This window comes from Pomacea canaliculata, linkage group LG3, assembly GCF_003073045.1.
Source record: "Pomacea canaliculata isolate SZHN2017 linkage group LG3, ASM307304v1, whole genome shotgun sequence".
In the NCBI taxonomy this organism is placed as follows: Eukaryota; Metazoa; Mollusca; class Gastropoda; order Architaenioglossa; family Ampullariidae; genus Pomacea; species Pomacea canaliculata.
The window spans coordinates 36,621,909-36,649,301 of NC_037592.1; the positions used below are offsets into that span (position 1 = coordinate 36,621,909).

Sequence of the window (27,393 nt, forward strand, 5' to 3'; positions counted from 1 at the left end):
ATGGAGGGATGAAAAAAAGTAAGTATAATTATATTTTGCTGACACAAGATGGCCTCACAACAAGGGGACAGAACTGCAAAGTTTGGAGCTTTTATGAGAAAGAGTCGCAAGCTGTCAGCATCACGTCACATGGCAACTGCATCTCCGTCGACGCGAGTGAGGAACGGCAGCTTTGGTTGCCAAAAAAACAATTTCACAAGAGGCGTGCGTGATATCAGTAAGCCGTAATATCAATCCACAAGACTGACAAGGTATGTAAAATCCCAGAGCATGCCAAGGAATCAAATGAAGCAGAAACATTAGTCAGTCTGACATTTGCAGCAGCCGACAAGATCAACGACATTTTGAATGTGTAACTTTCTCGGCGCGTTTGCCGATCCCTCCCCTTTCCCCCTACATGACCTGAGAATTGATCAGAACGAAGCTATTTGTTGTCGTTCTCGGATAAATGCAATATAATTTTCCTGGGTGCAGTTTGGCTTTTGCTAATTTTGGTCAAGTCAGCTCAGAATAAGATTTTTATAACGTGCCACGTCGACAGCAGAGGGCAGACAATTCAAGGTGACCGTCTGCAAAATGCCGGAAGAAGTGATTGATAATTATTTAGTGTTTATGACCTAATAGTAATTGCTGATGTCTGTTTTATAGACGTTTTGAAAACAGCTTGACAGCTTTAAACTTCGATGCCACTTGGTATAAAAACCCGCATCAAGTACAGAAATACGTATCGGCATGAACGATAACTCCAGTATAGATCCTGGATCTTTTTATAACCGACACTGAAACGTCGGCTTCATTTTCATTGAAGTATTGAACGTCATGACAGGAGCAGGAAGCAGGGCAGATGGGTCGAGGTGGTAGAGAGAGGTTATCTCGGTACTTTGAATAATGGAAGATTTTGTTATTGTAGCTGGACTCACATATTATTGGTGTTGTGCTGTGCGGAGCTGGCAGGATTTTTAAGTACATGAGCAGGATGTGTGTGTGTGAGAGAGTGTGTGTGTGTGTGCGTTTATACATTTTGCTTACCTATGAATAGTAAACGCGATGGAATTTCGAATACCGCAGTTAGCACTCTGAAAAATATAAAGGTCCCAGACAGTAGGAGCGGTTACGACATCCATGACATAGATCAAGGTAGCCATGACAGCCGGTTGTCAACTGAACACGACTCAAACAAACGACACGTTTTATTTCTGTGAGATGTGTGAAGTGTTTAGAGTGCTAAAACATTTGCATAGAAACTAATTTATTCCTATGGGATATTTATTTTCATTATTCAACTCCAATTACTAGTTCACCCGATTCCTGTCTGTGGGATCAGTGAAGTGTTTCAAGTGCCAAAACATTTGCACAGAAACTTATTATTCTCTTAAACTTTTGACCCTTTCATGTCAAAATCATGTCATGGTATTTGACTTTACACTTGTTTTCAAGTCAAAGAGAGACCGTTCAGCACCAGAGGACAGACCTAGCTATATTTCGTTCTTGGCTGTTTGGATGTAGGTGAATAACTATTTTCTGTACTCCCCACAGCACTAAATGGGAAGAACACGGAGTAAAGGTCTAACAAAATATTTTTCAAATAACTGAAGTTATCTATTTCTCAAAATCTCGGTGAATATTGCCGAGTTTTCTACAAACACTTATATGAACAATTGTACATGAATAGAATTACGTTGTCACGGCGTCTGTAAATGGGAGCGCCGGGCGGGAACATGTTAAATGAACATTTGTGACATCACGGATTTGACCTCTGAGGTGCTTGGAGATATTTGTATGTTTTTATCTCTATCTCGAGGAAGGAGGGAAAGGGGGGAATCATTCACACATTTTGGGAGGTAATGTCCTGCACTGGACTCAACCCAGTGGCTTAAAAAAAAAAAACAGTTTTGCGAGTTTATGGACCTAATCACATCCTAACGACAATACGTTTTGAAGCAGACTGTATCAGGCCTCGTGTGAAGCAAACATCACTGTTTGGCAGTTTCCTAAATAGGCATAGCCCAAACATATGAGTCACATTGTATACATTCTTGATTCTTCTTTTCTTTTGTAAATATGAGCATTGCAAGAAAAAAATAACTTGTTTTTCGACGCCGGAATCTTGTATGACGCATTGTGCTTAATTTTCACCCTGTCAAAGATATGGTTCTGTCCGCTTCCTTGCAGCAAATAACCTGCGGGCACGACCTGTGATATGGAGCTGAAAAGGTGGGACTACCCCAGGTGGGCCCCCGATAGTTTTACCCAGGCCTTCGTTCATTGGAGACTGCCGGTTGTGTGTCTATCACAAAGGATATTTTGGATACGATTGAGCTGCCCTCCCGATTCAATTAGGGCTCGCCCAGTCGGGAAAATCAAACAGTAGAAGGCGGGCGTCAATAGGGGACTGATTTCCCTTTCAGCCCTAGCTGGCTTTAAAATGACGTGTGCCACGCTAACAATGGGTGGTAGAGCCAGCTGAATGAAGAATGTGGTAAACAAGGACATTGCGCACCCGGTGACTATCAGACGTGTGTATGCACGTGTGGGTGTGTCTGCGTGCGTGCGTGAGTTGAGCGCGAGGGGGGCGGCGCTGAGAGCGGTCAGTACCCGAAGCCGTCTGCTCTGTACCCGGAGAAAGGTGTCACTACTGTCTTGTTGTGACTGTTATGTCTTTTAGCGCCAGGAGCACAGACGTCTATGGTTTCTTAAGTGTGTGGCCGGGAGTCTTGAAGAGGAGGCCACCCGGTAATGAGAGAGAGAGAAAGAGGAGCCACTTATCTTTTGTTGTGAAAGGTAAGACTAGATGCAGATAGATTTGATTACTTGTTAGAATAATGACAGGTATTGTGTAATAAGGGTAAAGGGTAGTTGTTTCTAAATTATACAACTTTGTTACTTTAGAACTAAAGTACGGTTTTGGACTGACACGCTTAAAGGCGAAAATGCTTGTTGTTGTTGTTGTTGTTGTTGTTGTTGTTGTTGTTGTTACTTTGCGTTCACCTGACTTGTTTGTCTGCGACTTGTTCTTTGTGGCTACATAATGTAATAGATACGTGATTGTGTGAGTCAGCATCTTGACCAGTAAGGCAAGTGCTGAGCTGAAAGTGAAACCATGAGATCACATAGTCAGATAATACTTACTAAAGTAAATCCAAACAATGTGGAAACATCAAACATGAAACTCGGTTTAAGAGGGTTTGGTAGGGAAACCGCTGCCCAAGTGTTCCCAGGACTGCAGATGGCTTTTGCTTTTGACTCATAACATTAAAAAAAAACCAAAGAAAATAAGCAGAACCTTCACAATCAGATCCACAAGCCCTCCTGTTGTCGGCTAATTGTTCTGGTGTGCTCCTCTTTGTCCCTTGGAAGTTAACAAACTATTTTGCCGCCCTCTGTAAAGTCGTATATCGATCAACATGAAATGCTTGTCGTGTTCCTCTGCGTGACTCCATCTTCATCAGCTTTGTTAATGTATTTTGTATGAGCGCGCCAGCGGCACCTACGAAGTATCACAGAAAACGTCAGTCTAAAACGCTGTTAAAAATATCATGATAAGAAAGGTGAGGTGGAGACAGCAGTTAGATATGAAAGGTGAGATGGAGACGGCAAAGAGAAGTGAGGTGAAGACGAAATTTGGAATATGAAAGGTGAGGTGGAGACAGAATAGGAGAGGCAGGGCACCAGGCAGCTGAGAGGCGCGGGAGACAAGACAGTACGGGTCGAGTGTGTTGCCAAGGAAGGGAAGGGGGAGGAGATGCTTCTGCATATTTGGATGAAGGAGGAAGGGTGCTTCGAGGGCCGCGTTCTACAATTTTCTAGTCTTTGCGCCTTAGGAGTGCACATTTAGTTCAAAGCGTTAAAAACCTTTGTGAAGCATCCTAGGCGCGGAAGGAGGGGTGGGTGGAGGCGGATGGGGTCAGAGTGCCCGTAACCCGCACACACCTCTGGTCAGGTGCACCTTCGGCACCTTGCTCCCTGTTGGCACCTGGCCACCGACGCTCAATAGACCTATGCGGTGAACTGTAAGGAAGCATAATTAAATATTTAAATCTGATTCACTCCTGCAGACAGACATTTAAATCGCGTTTTCTTCCCCCACCGCTTACTCTCTTGTTCCTCGTTCTTTTTTTCCATTCTGTTATCGTTCTATCGCCCACTCCTTTGATTTCTACGTCGTGAACGGCTGTCGCCACTTGTCAGTGGGTTCATTCAAACCTTCAGTTTTTCCAGTCACTTTCCAATAATCGATGGAAACAAAGATTAGAAGGCTGTATGGCCAGGTGGATTGTACCACCTTCTCCAAACCGCCATCACGAAGACCCAGTCTTCGTGGTCGTTGTGTGGCTAGGACTGTACAACTTTTTATCGACTGCGCTTTTCCTTTTCTTTTTCTTTTCTTTATTTATTTATTGCTAGATCTCTAGTTCAGGGAATTTGCAGCATTAGCCTCACATTGAAAATGATTCAGTCCTGTTTCAGTCTCAAAAGATACTACACCCGATGGATAGGCATAGCTTGGGACAAATAGTGTCGCGAGGGAAACAGGAAACGGGTTGAAAATAGTCAAACAAACAAAAACATCTGTATTAACGAAGGTGTGGTGACTGATGACCAGCAGTTGTTCAGTTTTGACAGTCATTCATTTTTTGACAAACTTTCTGTTTCCGGATAGCTCTGTCTCTGTGTGCGTGTGTGAGGGAAAGGTCATGGTGTCAGTGCCTTAGTGAATAGCTTCCATTTCGAACGCCATCTGCCTAGAAGCAAGTACATGTACCGACTACGTTGCGCGCTTTTTTCCATCTACTGAAGGGGAAGCAGAGGCTGGAGAGGTCAGGGTGGTTATGGAATAAGGCCACGTCATCGAACCTAACCTGACGTGGAGGAGGACCCGCCGAGCAAGAGGGAACAACTCGACGAAGACCTTCTCTTGTCTCCCTTGAAATCCTAGCCGACCGGCGCCATTATCCGCGCGTGTAAATTTGATGGACTTCGATCAGACGAGATTGATAAACCACTTTCCCTTTGTTGGCTGTTGTTAGGTCGCTGTCATTGCACAATTTTCTTCTTTAAAAAAAAAAAAGCATGGAGCAAACCGCCGCTAAGGCAAAAGCAAAAGCGGTCTTGCAAAGGAGTGGCCCAAGTCGCCTCAACGTCAAGACCGTCAAGTGAATTAGGTGGCCCTGGAGTAGATTACACGCCCTGAGAGAAAATATACTAAAACTGTCTTAATAGCTTCGTCAATAAGTATTGCCTTGAGACGCCTGCGATCAGTTTGAAAGGAGCCGGAGGCCAGCGACAGACGTCAAGAGACAGGTCGCGGTGCCGAAGGGGAAAACTTGAGTTGACCGACGGTGAGAGGTGGTTTGTCTTTTGTTGCTGCGGACAGGTATTCGGCGACAGGTGTCGGCATGACGAGACAGAACATGTATCGGGCAGAACGGGTAGAAAAATATCGTGTCGCCAGCTCGCAGTTCCGCATCCGCCTGTTGCCAAAGCACAGCTGTTGAAAATCCCTGAAATAAAGGATACCCTTTAATTCAACTTTTTCTCAGATTTCCCCCATCACCTATCACGGATTGCCGTATTCTTTGTGTGTGTTTTTTTATTAATTATTATTCAGCTCAGTTTTATCTGCATTATATACTGTGCAACTTTTGAACTTTTGTAGACTTTATTTTAGCCAGTTATTTGTTTAAGGTTTTGGAATTACTCTCTACTTCTGATATTGCTCTTACATCATCATCATCATCATCATCAATCTTCATCATCATCATCATCATGTTTATTTATAGAACACTTTTTCCCACCAACAAAGACGGAGTCAAGGCACCTACATAAAGCCACGACCACACACTTACCAACAGGTATCAATTGCGTGTATTTGGGTCAAAGAATAATGATGGAAACCTACAACTAACAAGAGAAACATTTTTTTTAACTCGATAAAGGAAGCAAGAAGCTGAGGAAAATCAAATTTATTCATTCTAATTAAATGACGTTCCTTGTATTAGATGATAAAATATTTATTTTCATTCAGAAACATGATAAACAGCGAGAAAGAAACTGAAGGGCATCATGTCGACTGCAGTCTTCAGTTTGGCTTTTTATGTTGTCTACTTGTTTATGTTTAAGATTATGAATTCAGTAAAAAAACTATATATTTCAAACAGTTCTGCACTATTATGTCTCAAGTGTCCATCTTATTAATGAGGTCAAGAAACATTCAGTATTCATTTCTGTTTAAATAATCACGATTTCTGCTATATTTAGTCTACACTAGATGCAGCTGCTTCTCTGAGAAATTACCGGCTGCTATCCAGTACCCTGGGTTCTTGACCACAGGATTTTAGCCGCTAACTGCGGATAACTGATTTTCCCACCTTATGGAACAAACTGAGTAAATGTTTTTCATGAATACGACCGGCGCAAGAGACACATTGCTGATTGAAACTAGTTAAAGAAGGTGACCGAGTGCAAAGAGAGTGAGGAAAATAATCCTGTTGACGAAAATAACCGTAAAGTTTATACTTGTCAGACTAAAGTAGTTCCAAACAACTTATATATATATATTGTTTGTAAAAACGACTACATAGTCTCGGTTAACTGAACAAGTTTCTCAGCACCTCCACAAAAGCAACGGATTAGAGTACCTCCAGAAGGACCAGAAGTTCAGCCAATACCTGACACGTAGCTAAAAGCCACGGTTTGCCGCGGTAGTACACTGGCTGTACACCTGAGAAGTAACGGCAACTGAAGTGGAACCACACCAATCAATAAGTCTTCTTTGTCGGCAGTCAGCCTTTGTCTGCTTTCAGTCCCGTTTGCTTTTACCACGGCGGTGCCTGAGGAGCGGAGAGAGGAAAACAAAATAAAACAGGTCAAGTGAACGTAAACACGAGCAATTTCTTGGGCGTAGCCTGTATCGTTCAGAAACCTGACTTCCCGCCTCTAGACCACGTAAGGGTCACACCTCAAGCAGTTTCAGCAAAGAGTTGAGAGTCAGGGTGAGGCGCTCGCGCGAGGACACTGTGGGATGCTCCTGCAACTCTGTTAGTCTACGTAGCGACGTTTTCTGGCTAAAGCCAGGTGTGACTATGTGTGAGATCGGTTCTACCAAGTCTACTCTACTCGTGCTGATTTCTTGTGCTTAGAACGTGAGGCTGTGTTTGAAATCAGGTATGTTAGTTTACTCTAGTCATCCGGATTTCTTGTCAAAGTCATGTCTGGCGCTCAGTGCAAAATACGCTTAAATTGTTTGCATTAGCGTGTGAAAGTAGGTGTATTTATGTGCAGTGTATTCATAGAGTATGTGTATATAGTTACTACATGTGTACAGTGTGTTTTGTGTAGGTGTGAGTAATATGTAATTTTTTATGTAAGGTTGGATGTATGTATAAGTGGGTGGACGTGGGTGTCTGCCTTTGAATCTGTCGGCGTGGACGCTATCTGTAACAGCCGCAGCTAAACTAGTTAGGTAAAAGAAATGTTTGCTCTTAAAAATGGTAAACTCCTCAATTTCAGAGAAGCGCACGGATGAGCGAAAGGTGAGAGTGCTGTAATTAATCGCACACCCGCAGCTCTCGGAACTCGACTACAGACGCCATTTGCGCCAGGCCTTGTCTTAGGAGAGTCTACGACTTGACTTGTCCAAAAGTGAAGAGTCTCAGCAAAATTGCCAGCCCACCCCCAGACCGTGCGTGTGTGTTTGTCCCCAGCCCAGGCACCTCCACCGCCGCCGAGGGGCGGCCAGCCAGCCAGCAGTCCAGCACAGCAGGACAGAGCAGCCAGGAGTCGGGCGACACTACCTTTGCTGCCGCCGCCGCCGCCTCTGGCTCTGAAAGGGCCCTCAAACGTGCGAGCACCATGCCTCCCACGGCAGAAAACCTTAGCAACCCGACCAAAGCGGTCCTGGCGTCGCAGTGGCACCACCAACACCAGCAGCAGCAACAGCAGCAGCAGGCACACGCCGAGGAGCACGTCGCGCTTTCATCCGCATCCAATCACGTCACTTCCTCTCCCCCACAAAGGGGGCGAGCGGCCTCCACGGCGACTTCGCCGCAGGTCCCTCTGAGCGGAGAAGCCGGGAGGAGTTGGCCGGAGGCAGTGGACAAGGGGAAAAAGCTTCCAAGATGAACACCTCGTCGGGATCCTCGACCTCGACGACCATGCTGGAAAGCTTCACCAGCGACTCGTCCGTGGCCTCGGAGTTTTTCCGCAAGGAGCCGTGCATCTACACGCACCGTATGTTCCAGAGGGCGGCGCAGATCTTTGCCTCGCTGCGTCACAACAGTGACAGCGACCATAGTTCCCCCGTGCGGAGGAAGCTGGTCAGCGTGAAGGAGCCTGCTTCCCGACCTGTCCCTCCCATGGACTTCACCGACACCACAGAGAAGAAGCTGACCTACGAACTGGCTTTCGCTACTCTCAAATGTAAGTACTTCTGTGTTTAGTTTACGGATCTGTGAGTAGACCTTTATGCCAACATCTTGTTTGTTATCGCAGTATATTTTACTTAGCACACTTAATTATCAGAATCTATAAAATAAAGAACAAAAAACTGACAAAAATGGTTTTGATAAATTATTTATAACTTCCTTAATTTACGCTGGCCAAATTAACTGAATCAACATGATATAAAAATAAAACGAAAATAATAATAATAATTGCAAAATTAGTAGAGCGCATACTCACACTCCTAAGGAGCATGCTCTTCGCGCTTAAGAACAAGAGCGAAACATGGACAGCATAATAGGGACAGGAAAACAAACAAATAACATATGAACTATAAACGAATCAACAAACGTACTAAACAAAGAATAAAATCAAATACAGAAAACACAAAGAGGAACCAAATAACAAGAACAAAAGCTGAGAGTAGCATGATATTCCAAAAGAAAGGGTGTGAAAAACGACAAGCATTATGGGAGAGGGTGTTAAGAGTAATGTTCACGGAAGAGATGCGTTTTCAGTGGCACGTGTATTTCACATCCTATTATCACTCACCTGGGAAATATAATGATGAATACTTTATCGAATCTATTCTCAATATATGCCTGGAGTGCTGTTGTCTGATTTTATCTGTAAATTTATTGCGTGATCCGACTCACTGATTAATGGATTGACTGAAGTGTTTCCACCTAGTACTGAAGGAAGGGAGTCTGGTCTGTATGACGTCACACGTGAGGAGGGTAGGTGGTTGTGCCTGCTGACCATCATAAATTGCTTGTAGCAGCGGTGTGTTTGTGTGTGTATGTGTGTGTTGGTTGGTTGCTCGGCGCTAATTGTAATTCGTTTCATTTACTTCATTGAATTTCCGTACTACAGACACCGCCAACCTACACCCGGGAAAGTCTGCAGACAGTAGGTTCGAATGTTTGTTGTCCCTGTCGCTGGGGTGACTTTGCAAAACCTGCAGCCGTGTTCATCAGCCGCTTGGAGTCGGAAGAGTGGATCGTTTTTGTTAAAAATGACAATTTGTCGTAGAGTAGGATATAGGTGGAACGTTGTTGGTTATGCAGAAAAGTATTGCTAATGAGGGGGTTGGGGGTTGGGGGTTATTCAGCTCTTTATTGCACCTAATTGTTTCCTTTCAGCTTCTGAACAAAGCTCACCAAGACACGTCAACAGGTTTAATGATTATTACTTTTTGTACACAATGCCGTCATGATTTCGGTGAAAGTACAAGGTGGGGAAACAGTTACTGAAAATTTTGTCTCGCACCCTCCTTATCTTTCTCTCTCTCTCAATGAGGTATTCATAAGTCTGTCTTGCCTGTCGCACTGTGAGAGAACAAGTGAGCGAGTATAACAACGGGCACAGAGAGAGAGAGAGAAGGAAGAGAGTTACAAGGAAGCAAAAGATCTGGTCTGCTTCCAGGACCAGAAACAGAAGGTGTGGAGAAGGATGAATGATAGATTAGCAGATCTCACAGTGGCAGGTGAAAAGGCAGCCGACAGTAACCACTGTGCTTACACGCAAACGAGTGTAGCCGACCTTATCGCCACCAGCTAGTCAGACTCCTCGCCACCATTTTGAGATTTCGCACCAACCTATCTGCCGTAGATCAAGGAAGCGATCGAGGGAGGCTGGTTGTACCCGCTACACTTACATCACAGATAGATAGTTATCATAAATCTCCACATACCCATGACACTTAGATAATCATAAACCTCCACGGAAAGTTCTCTGGAACAGGACCAAAAGATTTCATGTTGGGGCCATTTCCGTCCTGGTATTCAGGATGCTTCAAGAAGCCAGACGGGTAGTTCTCTAATACATCAAACTACTCCACCCCACTGTTATCCACCCTTCCATGAATCTTTTCTTCCTGTTGTTATTATTTGGCGTCCCTCGTCGTCACATCTCGCTCTTTTCTCTGACGTAACGAGCGTATCGATCTCCGCGCAGCGTTAATGAAGATAATAATTTCTTGTTCATTAGCACAAACTGGTGTTTGTACAGGAAATCGTCCCTTCACAGCAAAGCGAATCAACATTAGAGCGTGCAGATAATACAAAAGACAGACGCAAAAAAAAAAAAAAAACCAAACAAACAAACAAAAAAACCCAGGATGAACAGGTTGATGAGCTCCTGGTGAGTGATTTGATCAACTCCACTCTGTTTTCACTTCATGCGTTATGCGTTGTGCTTTGGCCCGAATTTAAGAACAAGATTTAAGAACTGATTACTATGTAGTCTGCACTCAAGCGCTAGGACAACAAAGCCTCAGCGAGATCGACAGGAACGGATTGCACGCCTGGCACCAAACCTCGACACACAGTTGAACAAACAGCGAAAATATTTTGAGGTGTTCGGAAGACACAGTGGTGTTAGCACACAAAATATAAAAACTTGCATTTCATTTGTAGAAGACGAGAAAGCGACTGACGGTAGAGAAGGCTTCAAAGATGTGTGCCAAACGTCTATGCGGGTAGAGCGATGGGAGGCTTGATGATGGCGAGGAAAACCAGCGGGTGGAAGGATTGCTGATGACCTCGATGTTCTGCAGTTGACGTCTCAGTTCTCCCTCGTGTATTCAGTGTTGCCAGTCTCTCCCCTGCCCCCACTCCTTTTATACTGGCGGCGACTGGCCATCAAATAGGACAAACGGGTAGAGGGGAAGAAGGAAAAGGGATGTCTGGGTGGCAGTCATATTAAAGCAGATTCAGCCTAAAGGGACTCTGTCACCACTAGATGTCAAAAAGCCACTAGGGGTGTTGATGATAATGATGATGATAAGGAGGAGGAGGTGGCGTGTGAGTAGGAGATGAAGAGGATAGCCGTGGTCGTGGTTCTGTTTTGTAGTGGGGTAAAAGGTAATAAGGTGAAAGGTAAGTGTAGCCGCAGGTTGCGAGGTTGAGAGTTCTGGCGCCATTGGTGCTGGTGCTGGTGCTGTGGTGATGGTGGGTCTGCGATGGACGTCATAGCTGCACGCACTTTGTGAGTCGTGCTGACAAACAGGGTATCGGAGGGGATTAGCCGTGTGATTTCAGAACGTAGCTGGCGAGCGGAATCATTGACCCGTCATGGCGGAGGTTATTAAGTGGTTGGCAACCGCTCTTTCCTAGAGTCTTAGGTCCTCCTGGGGGAGAATGTCGGGGGAGAGGATTACGGTTTGCGTTCATGTGCCACAGTCGCGTGCATATTTGGTGTGTGTGTGTTTGTGTGTGTGTGTGTGTGCGCGCTTGCTTGTTTGCGTGTTTATAAGCGTGAGAGAGGGAGCGATTGAGCGTGTGTATGTGTGTATGAGGGCAAGCACGTATGTGTGCCAGAGAGAGAGAAGAAAAGAAGAGAGAGTACAACAATGACGTTTAGAGAATCGATCTGCTTGCACAATTTGCTCCAACCTCGGCCATAAAGGAAAATTGAAATTGCAGAAAATTACAGACATTCTTTATGAGACAAAATTATTTGCATTAATGATATCAGGATTTTGCGTCACTGTGCGAGTTTTATTAAGAAGCTATTTTGTCCCTTCACAGACTTTGTCACAGCATGCTGCTAAATGTTTACAGTGCTTTATCATCAGTCGTCAGTTTGGGTTACCTGTTCCTCCAAGGCAACCAGCGACTGTTCTCGCTTTTGCTGAAAATACGTGATTACGTCTTTCTGACGTTCTCAACATGAGAGAAACAGATGTCGCGCTTTTTGTTTGTTTGATTTTTTATTTTGTTTTGCTTCTTTCTTTTTCTTTGGTTGTCATTAGGAAAGGACAGGAGGGGGGGGAGTGAGGGATAGAAGCTAAATTTAGGATTACGTCGATTACAAAGGCTAAGGTCAGTTGCATGACTTGGTAAATCTCCCTCTAACGATAAGTGTTCATAAATTTTACGATAAACGAGCTGCGAGCTGCGAGGGCACTTCACAAAAACGTCTGAGAAGAACGCGCGTTTAAGAACTCTCTTCTGAATTTCTCTGGCAAAGCTAGAGTTACGTCACATAGCGAGATGGGGAAAGGGGAATAATGTGTAATGTTCTTGACGGTGTGATATTTTGCTCTGTTCTTGTGTGACGTTCTTAGCTATGTGGTGTTCTTGACGATGCAACGTTCTTGACTATGTGTTGTTTATAACTGCAATTTTTTTACTATGTGCTGTTTTGTGACTTTCTTATGTGCTTTTCTTGACAGTGTGACGTTTTTTGACGGTGTTCTGTTCTCGTGTGGTTGCAGTTCAAGGCGTGTTCGAGGATGTCCTTGAAGACAGCATGTTCTTTGCACATCACCCTGAGGTAAGCGCTTTCAGACATTCTGCAGGGACAAAAACTGTGACACCATTGGACTGTGACATCCGAACGATCATGTCTCCCCCGTCCTTGCCTGAAGCAGGGCATATCAAATCCCTCTGTAGAAATGTAAATTTTACTTTTCTTTCAACCTTGGATCTCACCCCTCGGCTGGCTTTATGTACAGTGAGTATCGTAAACAGAGATGATGATCCCTCGATAATGAGGTTAACAAAGATGGTAAGTGGACTCCAGCCACAAGAAAACCAGCGGTTGCACAGGTCGTGACGATAGCCTCAGTTACGACAGCACTGCAGGCCCAGTGACTATCTCCTTCTCTTATCATCATTCTTGCTCGCTGTTTGCGTACTAGAGAGATTGTCAGTACCAAGCGTATCGTGTCTGGAACTACTTTTGCGTGGTGACGTCACGCTTGTGTGCATGGTTCAGGTGTCAGAGGTCAGAGGTCACGAACTGAACACGCGTTGACCCACCTTTCTGCTTTGAAATCGGTTTTATTTTAGGGGTGAATAATATATACTTTCAACATATTATTGCATGTCTCACGACAGCAAAAGTTCTTGTTTGCATCTATATAACCTGTGGCATTAATAACTGAGAATTCATTGTCCAAGAGTTGTGGTGACATTTTAGAAGGTTCAATAAGTATGGAGTCGAAATTGAATATTCTTCTGGATGACTTCTGGTGTATTCATTTTTTTTCCCTATCCGCTGATGCTTAATTACTGAAGATGTTTGCTTTCCACATCAACATTTTTAGCGATACACTAGCTACTCTCACGGTTCCCACCCGCGTTGACCTAACTTCTCTACTGTTTCCATTTCTGGGCAGTACTGTATTATGACATCATTATTATATTTCATTATGAAGCGGCATTTATATTATATTATTATAAACTTACAAAGTACGGCAGAAATAACTACATCATCAGAAGACGACATTCTGGCACCATTCGCCTCTTCATGACGCTGCTGAGAGAAGGATACCTTGTCTACCTGGCAACTTATCGGTGATATAATGACGTGAACTTGCCAGGTCATACAAAGCAAATTTCCAAACCGAAGCTATTAAAAATCTGTAGCAAGTACATGCTAGAGAAAAAAAAGGGCGATGAGACAGGATATTGCCACAGTGAATGAGCGAGAGAAAACGAAGTGTAGAGCCTCACTCTAAGCTTCCAGAAAGGAATTTACAGTTTAACAGACGAAGGCCATGCACCACAAGCTTTATGACATAAAATCTATGCTTCTCGATTTTTCAACCTGCGCATGTCTTCTCTGACGGCTGTTGGGAAGCTTTTATGGTGGAGAATACCTCCTTTACGACAGAGAGGGTTGGAACTATCGCTTTCTTTGTCTTCCTTCTATCCCAGCCTTGTCGACTTGGTACTTGCCCGCACTCACTCACACACGCACGCACACATCCACACCCCCACACAACGATGTATTGTCAGAAACGAATGGATGTTAGCTGCACTTGTCCCTTGAGGCATTAACCTTTATTTTATTATCCTTCCTGCGGAGAAAATGTATATGCGTTCCTTCAGAACGCTCGTCGATTTTCACCTTCACTGCCCTAATGTTAATTTGACTCGACTGAAAAACTTTAATGCATGCCCGAACCTACCTACAGTCCCCATTACTTCCACAACACGCCACCCAAACTTCAGGGTGCCATTTGGCGGTTTAAGGTGCCTGTCATGTACTGCAGCTCATCGACTGCCGCTGGTCTTATATGACCTGTCACTAGAGGCGGATGTACACCTTTAAACCCCTCAGGGCGATTATCTGTGAAAGATTGATAGGCGCCACATGAATGTTTGAAGACAAAAGCTTAAGTATCCTCCTTCAGGGTGGCGATGAAGGAGTAGGACGCAGTTTAACACAAGGCGGCCTCTCCTAAGACCTGCATGCAGCAAGGCGCAACCGGGTGCAACATGATTTTCAAATGACTGCGCGGAGGAAAAATGTTCTGTTTATCAAGGTGTGAGAAATAACCCCGCCCACCCCAACCCCCTTTTTTATGCTCTTCAGAAACCTACAAACATCACAATGTACAGAAATAACTCTCTCACATAAAAAATGTACTGATCGAGTTCATCTCAGTCGTGCGGAACAAAAGGAATGAGTTTTAAATAACGGTACCATGGCGGTTGCCGAAGAACTGGACAAATCTTTAAAATTTAGAGTTATCCTGTATTTTTGTTTTCATTTTGTGAAGTGAAGGTTTTTTTTTAAGTGTGGAGAGAGTTCAGTGACTTTTGTGTTAAAATACAATATATTTTGCTTACAGCCGTCTTTTTTATCAGCCAGTCATATTGGTCTGGTTTTTTTTTATGTGTCTTTTATTTCTTCCTCAATTGTTTGCGGTCTGCCGGATATCCACCCATTAGTCCCAGACGTCTTGAAGAGAAGGTTATCGATTGTCAACTTCCGTGGCTTCGTTTTATTGCAAAACAAACGAAAAGAGACGTTCAACAATGGTTTGTTTCTTCATTTGGATAATTGATGTCGCTTTATTGTTTTAGCACATGCTGAGCTGGTGATCTTGTTAAAAGATCGACTTTGTGGGCGTTTGTAGTAATGAACTCGCTAAAAGCAGATTGCAAAACCCCGAATAAGCAAAGCCAGTCTAACATTTACAACTGGAACGCATGCATGGGGACTTTTTTTTTCATCAAAGAAAGAGAAATGTTGAAAATGGGGGCAATATTAAGACCTAAAATCTGTCGACGGGGTCAAGAAAAAAAAAGCTGATATTTATGTTCGTGTGCCACAAAACCCTCGTTGTTGACAGGCATCGCGTTTTTTGCATGCACGGCCATCAGACAGCATGAAGTGTTGGCACCACATTACTTGGCATTGTGTTTTGGCATGTTTGCTCATCCGCTAGCGCTTTGGCATGAAGTGAGGTGCACGCGTGCGTGAGGTCTCACGGTGTCTCTCGGTGCATTAGCAAGTCTCGTGAAAGGAACCGTTTGACTGCAGCACAAACAAGAGGAATGATGGAAGACCCTGCGTCATAAATGTCGCACCTGACGCTGAATACGGGGAGGGAATTAGGGGAGGGGAGGGGGAAGGGAATGATCGAAAATCTTGCATTATCGATATCGGCTCATCGAGAGCGACCGGAATCGTGGCGGTAACGTGAGTCGCCAGACCCACTCCAAAGCAAAAATTATTTTTTAAAAAACAGTCGCCCCTTTTGTGGACGCGGAGTGGTAAGGGGCCAGTGGCTCGCATTTCGCCTCGCCACACGGCGCCTTGTCCACCATCCCCTGACAACAATTCCCCCCCCCCCTCATCATCCCCTAAACTGGACACTCCGATCCAGTTGCGTGACGTTGGTGGTGCCGCACGGTGTGGAGGTCAGGGTGAGGGTTTAGAAACCAGCGATTAGACTCGTCGCACCCAGACTGTGGACGTGGGCGTTCTATAGTTTCCCGAGATGTCAGGAGAGATCGTTGTCTGAAGGTCTCAATCCCCTGTAAGCCTCATGCTGGATGTAGATAACGCCAAAGCCAAGGTGGTTCCATTATCTTTCCGTAGTTGGGGAGTGAGGTACTGGCTTTATTTTGACAGCCATGTCCATCTCCTCTCCATCGCTGCCCTTTTTAAGCGGTCAGGTACCCATTCAGGCAATGAAGAATTCCACCTACAGCAACAACCAACACCTGTGGCATCACGGTACACCCGCAGCCTTTTCATCTTTTTCCTCATATACCCCAGGTTCTTATTCCCTCCCCCACCTCACCCCGCTACATCCCCTTTTGATGGAAGCACTTCTCCCTCTCAACCTCAACAGCAAAGGCTTTTCCTCCCAGATGTTCAGCTGATGACAACAACATTGACATCTACTGATAGATATTTCCTTACTTCCGGTGCCAGGTTGGTGCTGGATGCTAAACAAGCATCTCCTACTTTAAAATAAAAATGAAGTTGACACAAGTGTCACTGTCCGGGCTCAACATGACCCTGCTCGTTCATCTTCCCTCTCCCCTCGCCACCAGAGAGAGGGAGGGATTGTCATGTGGGATGGTTAGGGCGGGAGGAGGGGTAGATAGGGTGAATTAAAGAGAATATAATCGGAAGGTGTCAGACTCGCCGAAGCCTGCATCATACAAGAGCAGCACAGAGCACGCCCATGGAAATCTACTCTACCCCAGTGTGTCCAGCCATTTACAGCGCAGAGCACACCCATTGACGTCTACCCCACTGTGTCCAGCCATTTACTGGCAAACAGCTGACGTCCAGCACGTAACCCAGAGACTGTAGAAAAACAAAACCAGAAAAATTCTTCCACGTCTTTAGATAGTATGCCCGATGTGTTCCCCTTTTTCACATCATTATTTCATCTTGACTGCTGCTTCCATCGTCTGTTGAGATAATATATATATACAGCACATTTGTGTAATTTCATCCCTAACTTTGTAGAAGTGCTCCGTTTGTCAGCATGACACTAGACGTTTAAACATCTGTTGAGATGATATCTTTGAGACTTTCAACTCTTAATGGCGATTCCATCTTGCGTGTAGGAAGTAACGGTTTCAAATCTTGGACATTTAATTTGTGAGAGATAGTGTGTGCGTGGGTGTGTGAGAAAGAGCGAGAGTAGGGGGTAGGTTGAGGTTGTTGGGGGAGAGCAGACGGCGGCAGTTATATTTCCCCAGGGCGCGTGAAAGCACTCGAAGGAGCGATCGATGTTGTTCATGTTTCACAAATTGCTTGCCATTCGAACCTTGCGCACATTTGTTGGGAACATTTTTTGCACACACCTACGAAACTGGCATGATATTTTTTGGAGAAAAAAAGAAAGTTGGGCAAAACTATAAACTTCCTCTCTATGCTTTGCTTTATATGAAAGGTAAAGTCTCCTAGGCTAGTCACCATAAGCTCAGTGAACGCATACCTCATTGTATGTAGACAAGGCGAGTGTTAAGTGGAACTCCTCACCTTTTGTTGCTTTTACCTTTCCAGATAAACCTGGGCAGGTACCCATTTCTGTCCGCAGCGGCCAGGTGGTGGGGGGAGTTTCTTCATAGGCTTAAGCAACCCTCATATGATAACATTTATCTACCCTCATCTCATGCTATGCTTTGTAAATTTCTAGCTCAGATGCCTTTTCAATTTCCCTGTGTTGTTCACTCACGTCTATATAGCTGGCTGGTTTATCCATCTTGAGTCATATCTCCTTGGTGACTGGCAAGTTGTGTCAGCTCCATCTACCAACTATTGAATCCTTTAAAGATGCACTGAAAACGCACCTCTTGTGTAAACATTTCTCCTAGCAACCTTTCCCATAATGTTAGTCCTTTTTCACACCCTTCCTTTTGCAATATCGTGTTACTCTCAAGCTCTTGTTCTTGTTATTTGGTTCCTCTTTGTGTTTTCTGTATTTGATTTTATTTTTCGTTTAGTACGGTTGTTTATTCTTTTATAGTTCATATGTTGTTTGTTTTCCTGTCCCTCATATGCTGTCCATGTTTCGTTCTTGTTCTTAAGCGCTAAGAGTATACTCCTTAGGAGTGTGAGTATGCACTTTACAAATTTTGCATTTATTATTATTATCTTCACTGTTTAGATGTTCATTCTCATGCTGATTGGATGACCCTTGTTGTGTTGCATCTTCTAAGCTGCAAGATGACTCAGCCTTGGTCATGGTAGTGCTGTGGGACTTCCAGTCACGCAAATTTCAGCCACGTGTTCCTGTTGGGGATGAGACTTTAGATCCAGCAGTTGTGCAGATTGAGAATGCCATCCTGGGAATGAAGACCAAGCTCAATGCCACACTAGCTCGTAGGCGCATCAAGGCCTCTGCACCATCCATCGAGTACCTTCTTCCAGATATTGTGCGTGCCAAGAGTTCCTCGCAGAAACCAATACCTGTCTATGCCTGGGTCAACCAGCTCAAGATAAAGTGAGTCTGTAACTCAAGCTGCTGCTTTAGTTTATCTACATTTGTGTGTTAATGACTATAGTTGTGTCAGACTCAGTATTATTTTGAGGGCTTTATACGTTGGTTTTTTTTTTAGTTTAAGTGTGCATGCGACTGCATGTTTGTATGCATATGTGTTAGACATCATCTTGTGGAAAAAGAATTTTCTAAAAGCAAAGACTAAACCCAAAATTAAGGTATTGGTTAACCTTTTAGATCATTGACATCTCAGGTGTTTCACTCTTTACAGTTCATTCAAATATTTACTGTCAAACATTTACTCCATGGTTGAGCAAGAAACTCTGAAATATAAAAAGTTGAGAAAACATGACATTATGTCAAAAGAAAAGATCAATTGGATTAAAAGTATATTTGAGAATTATTGCAACATTCAAGTAACATAGTTACACTATTTTGTTTTAACAGTGCTGCTGAGCTGTTGGAACAACTCAAAGATGAGGGCTTCAGGCAATTAACGTATATACCTGAGGATGGGGAACTGTTTGAAGGAAAAACATTCTTTGTCGATCCAAACTGCAGTGACACATTGGTGTTCTCCGTGGACTGTTCCTTACTACTTCAAGAGCATGATCTTGTGACAGAAGGATTCCTTGTGAGACAGGTTGGTGTCATGCAAAATATGTGGGACTTTCAAATATATTGCTCACTTTCAGAAGTATTTTGTATCTTGCTTAGTGTTTCCACATAGAGGTAATTTACAAAATCTGCTTTTTTCTGCTCAAAGTTTGAACATTACAAAGCAATTATTTGTACATGCACTGTAACTAAATACTTCTGTTGGTTAGTGGGGTGGTTGGTTGATTGTAATGGAAAATACCCATGCCTAATGTCCTTATGTGCTCCTTCATGGCAGGACAAATCAACATGTATGGCTGCTCACTCAGTTTTGCCCCTGCTGTTGGAAAATCATGACGTCATAATCACAAATCCTGGTACAGGCTTGGTGGTAGCACATTTGGTATCTCTAATACACGATCAAGAGGGATTTATCATTGCAGTCGGTGGTGCTAGTTCCAGCACCCAAACGACCATGCAGGACAACTTAGACTTTTTGGGTGCTTCCAAAGGTATTCAGATCTTCCACTTGTCTTGCACAAGCTTTACTCTTGGGAGAAAAGAAAATCCCCCAGCTAGCACTATGCAGTCCGTATATATCCTTATCTCTATTAATAACTTTTCTTGAGATTCATTGAAAGGACCACTCTACATCTTGTGATATTTTGCCAGTCTTAAGTATATACCAAAGTGAAATAACTAAACAATAATTTTAAGTTTTTAAGCTGCCGTTTGGAAGAAAATACATTGTTTTCATTAAATGTCTTCCATCAAAAGTGTGATGCATACTGAAGTGGCTTTAATACTTATATGAAGCATTATGCAGCATCATATACCTCACATAAACCTATTGATTCTTTCACACATTTACTTTCTAATTTGTTTCCATGGAAACCTGACTGTGGGATATCTTCAGAAGAAATGAAAAAAATTAAAAATTGTGCTGTTACTCTTTCTTTGGCTAATGCTAGTAAAAAATTTGTTGTATTGTTTGATATCCTACAATTTAATGTTTCCTCTTCTCTATATTAGCTGTAAAGATTATTCCACAAGACATTACAGAGCTGGAACTAGATGATGTACGGCTGAAGAATGCTCGTGTGGCCGTGGTGATTGCTGACTGTACAAAGTCTGCAATTAACAATGCAGTGTCATTTATTGTTACTGAAGGTGAAGGTATGTATATAGATATTCTTTAATTTTCACAGCAGGCGAATGCATCCATTAATATGTCACCATGCATGCTATACATATGCATGTCAGTTAATACAGATCCAGAAAAAGATGAATGCTTACAAGCAATGTTGAAAGACTCCTGCTACATTGTGTGACACATGAAAAGCTCACAAGCATCTATATATACATTTGCACATTCAGACTATAGACCATGCAATGAGCTGAGTTTTTATTAATATCATTGTTGTAACCTTGTCCACAACACAGCAGATGTATTGTTCAGATTCTTCCAATTCACTTGTATGTGTGTGTGTGCATGCGCATGCAGATCTTAAGATCCTGAAGCACATAACAAGTGTTGAGCAAGATTCAAATCATCTCAGTCACCTGATGACCAAACACACCAACCAGTTGCGGCACACCCTCCGTTGTGAGTATTGTAATTTACAGCGGCTCAGCAAAGAAAATATTCCAAATAAATCTGTCTGTACCATAACACTTGCTAACTCTTTAAGACCAGAGCTATGCACAAAAAGCAAACGGCACCTACCAAACCTCTCATTAGGTTCTATGTTGTATGTTTGGAAGTGCCCAAGATCCAGGCTGTAGTCTACTTAACGCGCTCCGTGCATCAGGAAGAGAATGAGGTGGTGGTTGAGAAGGCTCTGGAGTTTGTCAACATGGTACAGATCCAGAAAAAGATGCCATGGAAGGTCATCCCACCTGTTATTCCTTTTTTGGGTGATGACATAACTAATCAAAAGGGAATTATTGGCAAATATATCAAGTTTCCTCCTAGCTCAATGACGAATGGCTGTTTCTTGGTAGCCATTGCGAGGGAGGTAAGTACAAGCTTCTTTCTATCTTTCTGTCAATTACAATAAGGCCAACAAAATTCAGAGATTCGTGTAAAACAAAATAAACACTTGTCATAGTGGAGCATCCATCACCAATTGATGCAACTTACCTTGTAGTGGTGTGGTGGCTTGTGAGCCTTGTCAATCCACAGAGCTATTTTGGCAGGAGCCTTGTGCTCCTGGCAGATCTAATTAAGCCAAACAGGTCTGTCAGGGTAGAGGCCAGACTAAAATATTTATATTTATACCTGGCCCTCCAGGTTGGGGGTTTTGCTTTGGGCTAAAACTATTTAATTACCACAACAGGGACCTTGTTGGGAAGATTCCTCTCTAAGAAAGTGTATGACGTGTGCTGGTGAACGCCTTGGGGAAGCCAACTTGCTGACTCATCCTTTGATGACCAAGGCAAGAACCAGGATAGGGACCTTGAACATCAGAACCCTCTATGAAAGTGGCAAATCAGCTCAAGTGGCAAGCGGTTATGCAAAACCAGATGGAATGGAAGTGGCTAGACCAGACTAACATCAGAAGAAACCATTATTTACTCTGGCCACAAAATCCTGGACCACGATCATACCCAGGGAGTAGCACTGCTGATGTCAAGAAAGGTGCTGATGGCCTGGAACCAGTCTCACCACAGCTCATGTCAGCAAGATTCAACACTAAAGGAAGGAAGATCCCCATCACCCAGTGCTATGCACCAACAAATGCAGCTGATGGCAACGCCATGTCTCCCCATGATGAGTTCCCTGTTGGTGTTAACATCTCCCACTTTGGCATTTAATCCCCTAATGATTTTCAGATCTCTTCTTGGTGTGACTGCATAGACTGCAAGGAGCTGTAGAAGTCTTCTTTTTCCTCCACCAAAGCTACCAGAGGAAGCAGAGAAGACTGGGGCTTAAAGGTCTATAGAAAGAAGACTGAAGTGATGAGAATCAACGACAAGCAGGAACTCCCAATCCAACTTCAAGGAGAGAACATCTTGGTTACAGACAACTTTGTGTATCTGAGGAGCATTGTCAACAAGGATGGTGGAGCAGAGGATGACATCAAAAGCTGCATCAGCAAGGCCAGGCATGCTTTTAACAGCCTACGCCAAATCTGGAACTCCCAAGCATTATCCTTCTGCAGTAAGACTTGCATCTTCAACACCAATGCGAAAGCAGTCCTACTGTATGCTTCTGAAACCTGGAGAGTGACAAACACCATCAACAACAAGCTCCAGACCTTTGCCAACTGATGCCTTCAAAATATTCTGGGAATAAGATGGCCTGAAAAGATCTCCAACAGCAGCCTGTGGAAAAGAACCAACCAGAATGCCACTAGACAAGACTAGCCCCAATGGGGCTGGATAGGACACACCCTGCACAAACCAACAAGCACCATTGCCAGGCAGGCACTTGACTGTAACCCTCAGGGGAAGAGGAGAGCTGGGAGACCAAAGCAGACTTGGAAAAGAACAGTAGAGAGCGAGACAAAGGACGTCAGAACCACATGGGCCCAACTGAGGAGAGGGCTGTCCGCTGGTGAGGTGTTGTTTTGGCCCTGTGCTTCTTGAGGAGTAACAAGAAATCAACTAAACTATAGTGGAGCATCCATAATCAAGATTTATATTCATGGAAAAATAACACTAGCTTAACACAGTCTCGATGGTGGCGTCCACCCTTTTGTCAAATGAAGTGAGATAAGAATTTTGCAAGTTTGCACCAGCTTCACGTGAACGTAAGAACAACTATGCATTACACTTTGGTGTCCTAGAGTCAATTTTAATTGTGTCACAAAAACGGGTACTTGGTTATTAGATCAAATATTTGGTATTTATTGTCCTGATTGTTATACTGTTTTGTAATACATAGAAAAACCTGCAATTAAAACACTTTATCCTTTGTTTATGCATGTTATTTCTACAGCCTCAGTCAGCATCAGATATAGTAGCACGTGCAAGAGCAAAAGGACTCATCAGCAAGAACTCAAAACTTCGAACCAGCCAAAGTCAGTCAATCAAGCTGGAGAGTGAGAATGATTCCTCAAAGGGAGAGGAGTCACATTCTTCTGTCCCACCTCGCAGGAACCACATTAAGCCTTCTAAGAAAAGAAACAAGTCCCAAACAGCCTCCCTGCCCCAAGCGACATCCTGTCCATCCAGTGCCAAGCCTTCACGTCAAAGAGTTCCTCCAGCCACCCACCTTAGCCATGCAAGCTCCTCCAAAGAAACCAAAGACCACTTACCAGAGCACCTCAAGGTAGTGAAGCACCCTGCACCTTTCAGATGAATTCCAAGTGTTTGCACCGGGTCCCTTGTTCACACTGTCTTGTGTCCAAATCCTCGTCACTGCATGGATCCTAAATGGTACCTTTGTAGCAGTCATTTCATTGGGCATTTCTTTCCTGTTCTCTTCCGTAAAGAAATGTATGAACGCCATGTTAAAGGTGCTAAGTGAAGGACTGCTTATAGAAAAAAATGTAAGGAAAATATAGAAAGGAGAGGAAAACAACAGGGTGAACAGGTGTAGTCAATTAAAATGAAAACAGAGAAACAATGTGGCAGTAAGTGTTGTCACTTACTGAGTATCAAAGCTTTTCCTCTACACTTTGAAAGATGTCCCAAGTAGAGTGCACATCTTGAAACACTATTCTCTTGCACAGCAGCAACTAAACCATTTTGTCACACCTTTTCTTTTTCTCACCACAACCCCAATCCCCCTGCATGAAAACTAGAAGTGCATTGAGGCATGGCTATCTTTTTTCTTTAAAAGTCAAGATGGTGAGACAAATTTATACATAAAGATTCAGTGTACAGCTGTAGATTAGTCAATATAAATGAAGAAAAAGTTCTGAGTATTATTATCATGATTGTGTAACAATAGTAGGTCAGTTCCAGACAACTGTGGGACAATGTATTGCAGCAAAGCTCTTGTGAACCTTTTTATGTTGTATGAAATTCTTTGCTTTATAGGTCTGATCAAGACACTGATTCAAATAAATATGTTCTGATGTTAGTTCCAATGATGCAGAAAATATAAATCATGTTATGAGTGAAAAGTGTTTTTAACAAAGCTGGGGAATTTCAAGGTGATCCTGAAAAAGTAAAGTAAAACATATAATACCACTGAACATATTAAAAGGGGTAACAGTTAAGCACTTGTCAGCACTTCCCTGAAAAGTTGGTTTAGATTTCAACTTAGGAACACTTTTCTGCGTGTGCAAACAATGTCAGCAGTGTTGCTATAATATAACCTTAGTTGCCATTTAGGCAAAATGTAAAGCTTCTACCTCACTAGGTATTTTCAAGTGGCTGACCGATATGGTGCTTTTTTGGGGTATTGGGGAAATAGGGATGAAAATATGGCCCATGTAATGCACACTGGTAGAGACTGTTTGACATTTGGAATGTGTTTTTTTGATTGTATGATTTTCATAACCGTCAAAATATCTACACTTTCAAACCTGTCTTTTTTTAACATGAAATTGACAAAACAGAATAATAATAAATTAAGAGGTAAAGCTGCAGATCAAAACCATGTTCTGTATTTGAAATATACAAATATGTGGAATAGTTGTCATTAAATTTTAAAAAATCTGAAACACCTTTAATTAATGCTAGTTTTTAGTGTATTTAAGTGTTTAGTTTCTCTTTATGGGAAAAGAAAATTGTAGATGTACAGCTGCAGTTGAGCACTTTAGTATTCTCTTATTAAATGTTTCTTTTCAATAAGTCAAGACTTCTTTCAAAGAAAAATATGGCCATAGCAGGGAAGGAGTTAAAAATCATTGCATCTCCCCACCCCATTCACAGCATGAAGAATTTATGAAATGCAAATAAAGATTCTTTTGTAATTTGTGATGTTTTCACTGATCACACTTATGCTTGATGACATTGACTTGCTTGCACCTACATTTACTTATATATTTTTATTGTCCTTCTTAACCAGAGAAAAGTGGAGGAATATTTTACCAAGTTTTAAATTTGTTTTTATTTGACCATCATATACAAATGTTTGTTCACGTTTGGTTAGGAAAGATTTTAGGCAAATGATGTTATGTATTTATGTGATCTTCACAAAAAATTAAATCTTGCTGGCCACAAGCATTATGTGATAAAAGAGCAATGTGTACAATCAGCTACGGGGACTGACCTTAGCATATTTGACAAGGACTGGCCTTACATTCTTATGGGCATTTGCAAGTTTCAGCCATTTTTGTAAAGTTTAGCTCTCCTTCCGTTTCATTGTTTTGGATGTATGTGTATTGACATGCAAACATCCATGGTTTTTCAAACACACCTGTTAAAATAAAAAAAAAACTGTGTTTTTAGAAGACTTTATGTGATGTCCTTCATATGACTATGTGCACCTTATCTTTCTGTGTTCAATATATTAGCTGAAAAACAAGGCTTATAACTAAACTATTTTTTATGTTACAAGCATCGAAAAGAAAAATCATGACCTACAAGGTGAGAGTAAGAACTGTTTGTTTTTTTTTTTAAGCAGATTCTCAAAATTTTGCACATTTTGACTTTTCACTCTTCACATGTTGAAAAATGTATTTTTCCATTTTTAGATATTTGACAGATATAATGAAGATTTTTTTCAGCTGTGCCAGAAACTGTGCAAAGTGTATAAAGTATAACTTCTTTGAATGAAGATTTTGGCATGTTTTTTTCTGCACCTTTTGCAGTTGCCATTATTTGCATGTGTAGAGCATGTGAATGTCAAATTTATCACCATCACAATTTAAGCAAATCAACCCCCCTAAAACAGTAGTGGAATATTTTTCTTAGATATTTTCAGCATATTCTTTTATCACCTTATTAGAAAGTTTGTTGCAATAAAATGTCTGTAAACAGATCTGCAATACATAAAAGTTAAGAGATCTGTCCTTTAATCACTGATTGTAATGGTTTACCAGTTGTCACTTTGAGCAGAAAAAAAGCAGCAGAAATAAAAAAGTCCCAGAAGAAATATCTATACCTACGCAAAATAAAAGTACATCAGACATTTGTGACGAAAGTTGATAGATGTCAAATATACCTAGAAAGAGCTTTTATATATAGATCTTCATCTAGTGAAAAATGTTTGATGTTATGAATGCCTCAACCATAGGAAATCACTGGAATCATAAAAGATAAGCAAGAAGACGGCCTTGCTTTGATTGTATCACTATAGTGTTGCATGGTAGCATTTTTGCATTTATTTCCAGTAAAATTAAAATCAAAGTCCAAACTGTATGATATTTGAAAGGATTAATAGTGCTGTGTTTAGTTTATGATTCTATACATTTTAGACTGGCAGATTGAACCAAATGAGGTGCAATAACATAAAGCATGCATCCATCTGCATGTGTGTGTGTGTGTGTGCATACCCAAGTTTCATTTAATTTACAAGGACTGTATAAAGTACAATGCAAGAGATGTCTTAATAGAGTTTTAATATATGTCTCATTATTTTCCATTTGTTGATACCAAAGCTATACTGTTGCAGATTATTATTGCTAAGTGATTAAACTAAGTATGCAATAAAGTTAAAAGAAGCATATATAAAATTCTTTAATTTCAAATAAGTATGGTTGCATGCATAATGTCATTTGATACATGACATTTTAACTTTACTGTCTTTTCACTCTTGTTTTTAACAGGTTCTTGTTTTGCTGTACCACATCATATGTATTTATATCATCTTTGAACTCCATATCTGTCATAACCAAGGTCTGCTGTTGTTCCAGTACTCATCGTAGTATTAAGATACAGGTGTATGTTCGCCACAGTGTAATGATGAACGTTAGGCACTGCCTGCTTGGAAAGGTATACTAGAACAAAACTACAGATAAACTTTAGCTCTTGCCACCCAGAATACAGCAGTCAGTCGCCTTTACCTACTGTCTGTTATTCTGCATAGAAGTCATTTTTACACCCTATAAAATAAATTAGTATTATATATGTTGATGTATTATATATATATATCAAGTATTGTAGCCCAAGGACAAAGCACTCAAAATAGCGAAGTATTCTCACTATGTAGCAAACAAGTTAAGCACACTGATACTCACATATATAATTGGTGTGTACATATAGCTTCTTGAAACTACTGTACACTTGTATATTACAGTTTATTTTTATTA

General features: G+C 42.2%; 1 protein-coding gene across 2 annotated transcripts; it reads left to right on the forward strand.

Annotated features, from left to right (window-relative positions):
• Positions 1-119: 119 nt before the first annotated feature.
• On the forward strand, positions 120-27,393 carry LOC112560097 (putative methyltransferase NSUN7). Of its 2 annotated transcripts, XM_025231680.1 has the most exons (13): positions 120-251; positions 2,666-2,781; positions 7,510-8,418; positions 12,659-12,717; positions 18,366-18,649; positions 19,094-19,289; positions 19,542-19,755; positions 20,276-20,419; positions 20,748-20,849; positions 21,008-21,261; positions 23,187-23,519; positions 25,701-25,729; positions 26,911-27,393. In XM_025231680.1, the coding sequence occupies exons 3-12, from the start codon at positions 8,118-8,120 to the stop codon at positions 25,719-25,721; spliced, it is 1,908 nt and encodes a 635-aa protein (XP_025087465.1). In that variant the 5' UTR covers positions 120-251; positions 2,666-2,781; positions 7,510-8,117; the 3' UTR covers positions 25,722-25,729; positions 26,911-27,393. The 2 variants fall into 2 exon arrangements, with proteins under 2 accessions (XP_025087465.1, XP_025087464.1); XM_025231679.1 differs by lacking the exons at positions 25,701-25,729; positions 26,911-27,393 and having other exon boundaries at positions 23,187-25,694.

Coding starts and splice junctions, on each gene's coding strand:
- LOC112560097 (XM_025231679.1), top strand. CDS start 8,118: ATGAACACCTCGTCGGGATCCTCGACCTCGACGACCATGCTGGAAAGC. Junction 12,718..18,365: donor TCTTTGCACATCACCCTGAG/GTAAGCGCTTTC, acceptor GCATCTTCTAAG/CTGCAAGATGACTCAGCCTT. Junction 19,756..20,275: donor CTTTTTGGGTGCTTCCAAAG/GTATTCAGATCT, acceptor TCTCTATATTAG/CTGTAAAGATTATTCCACAA.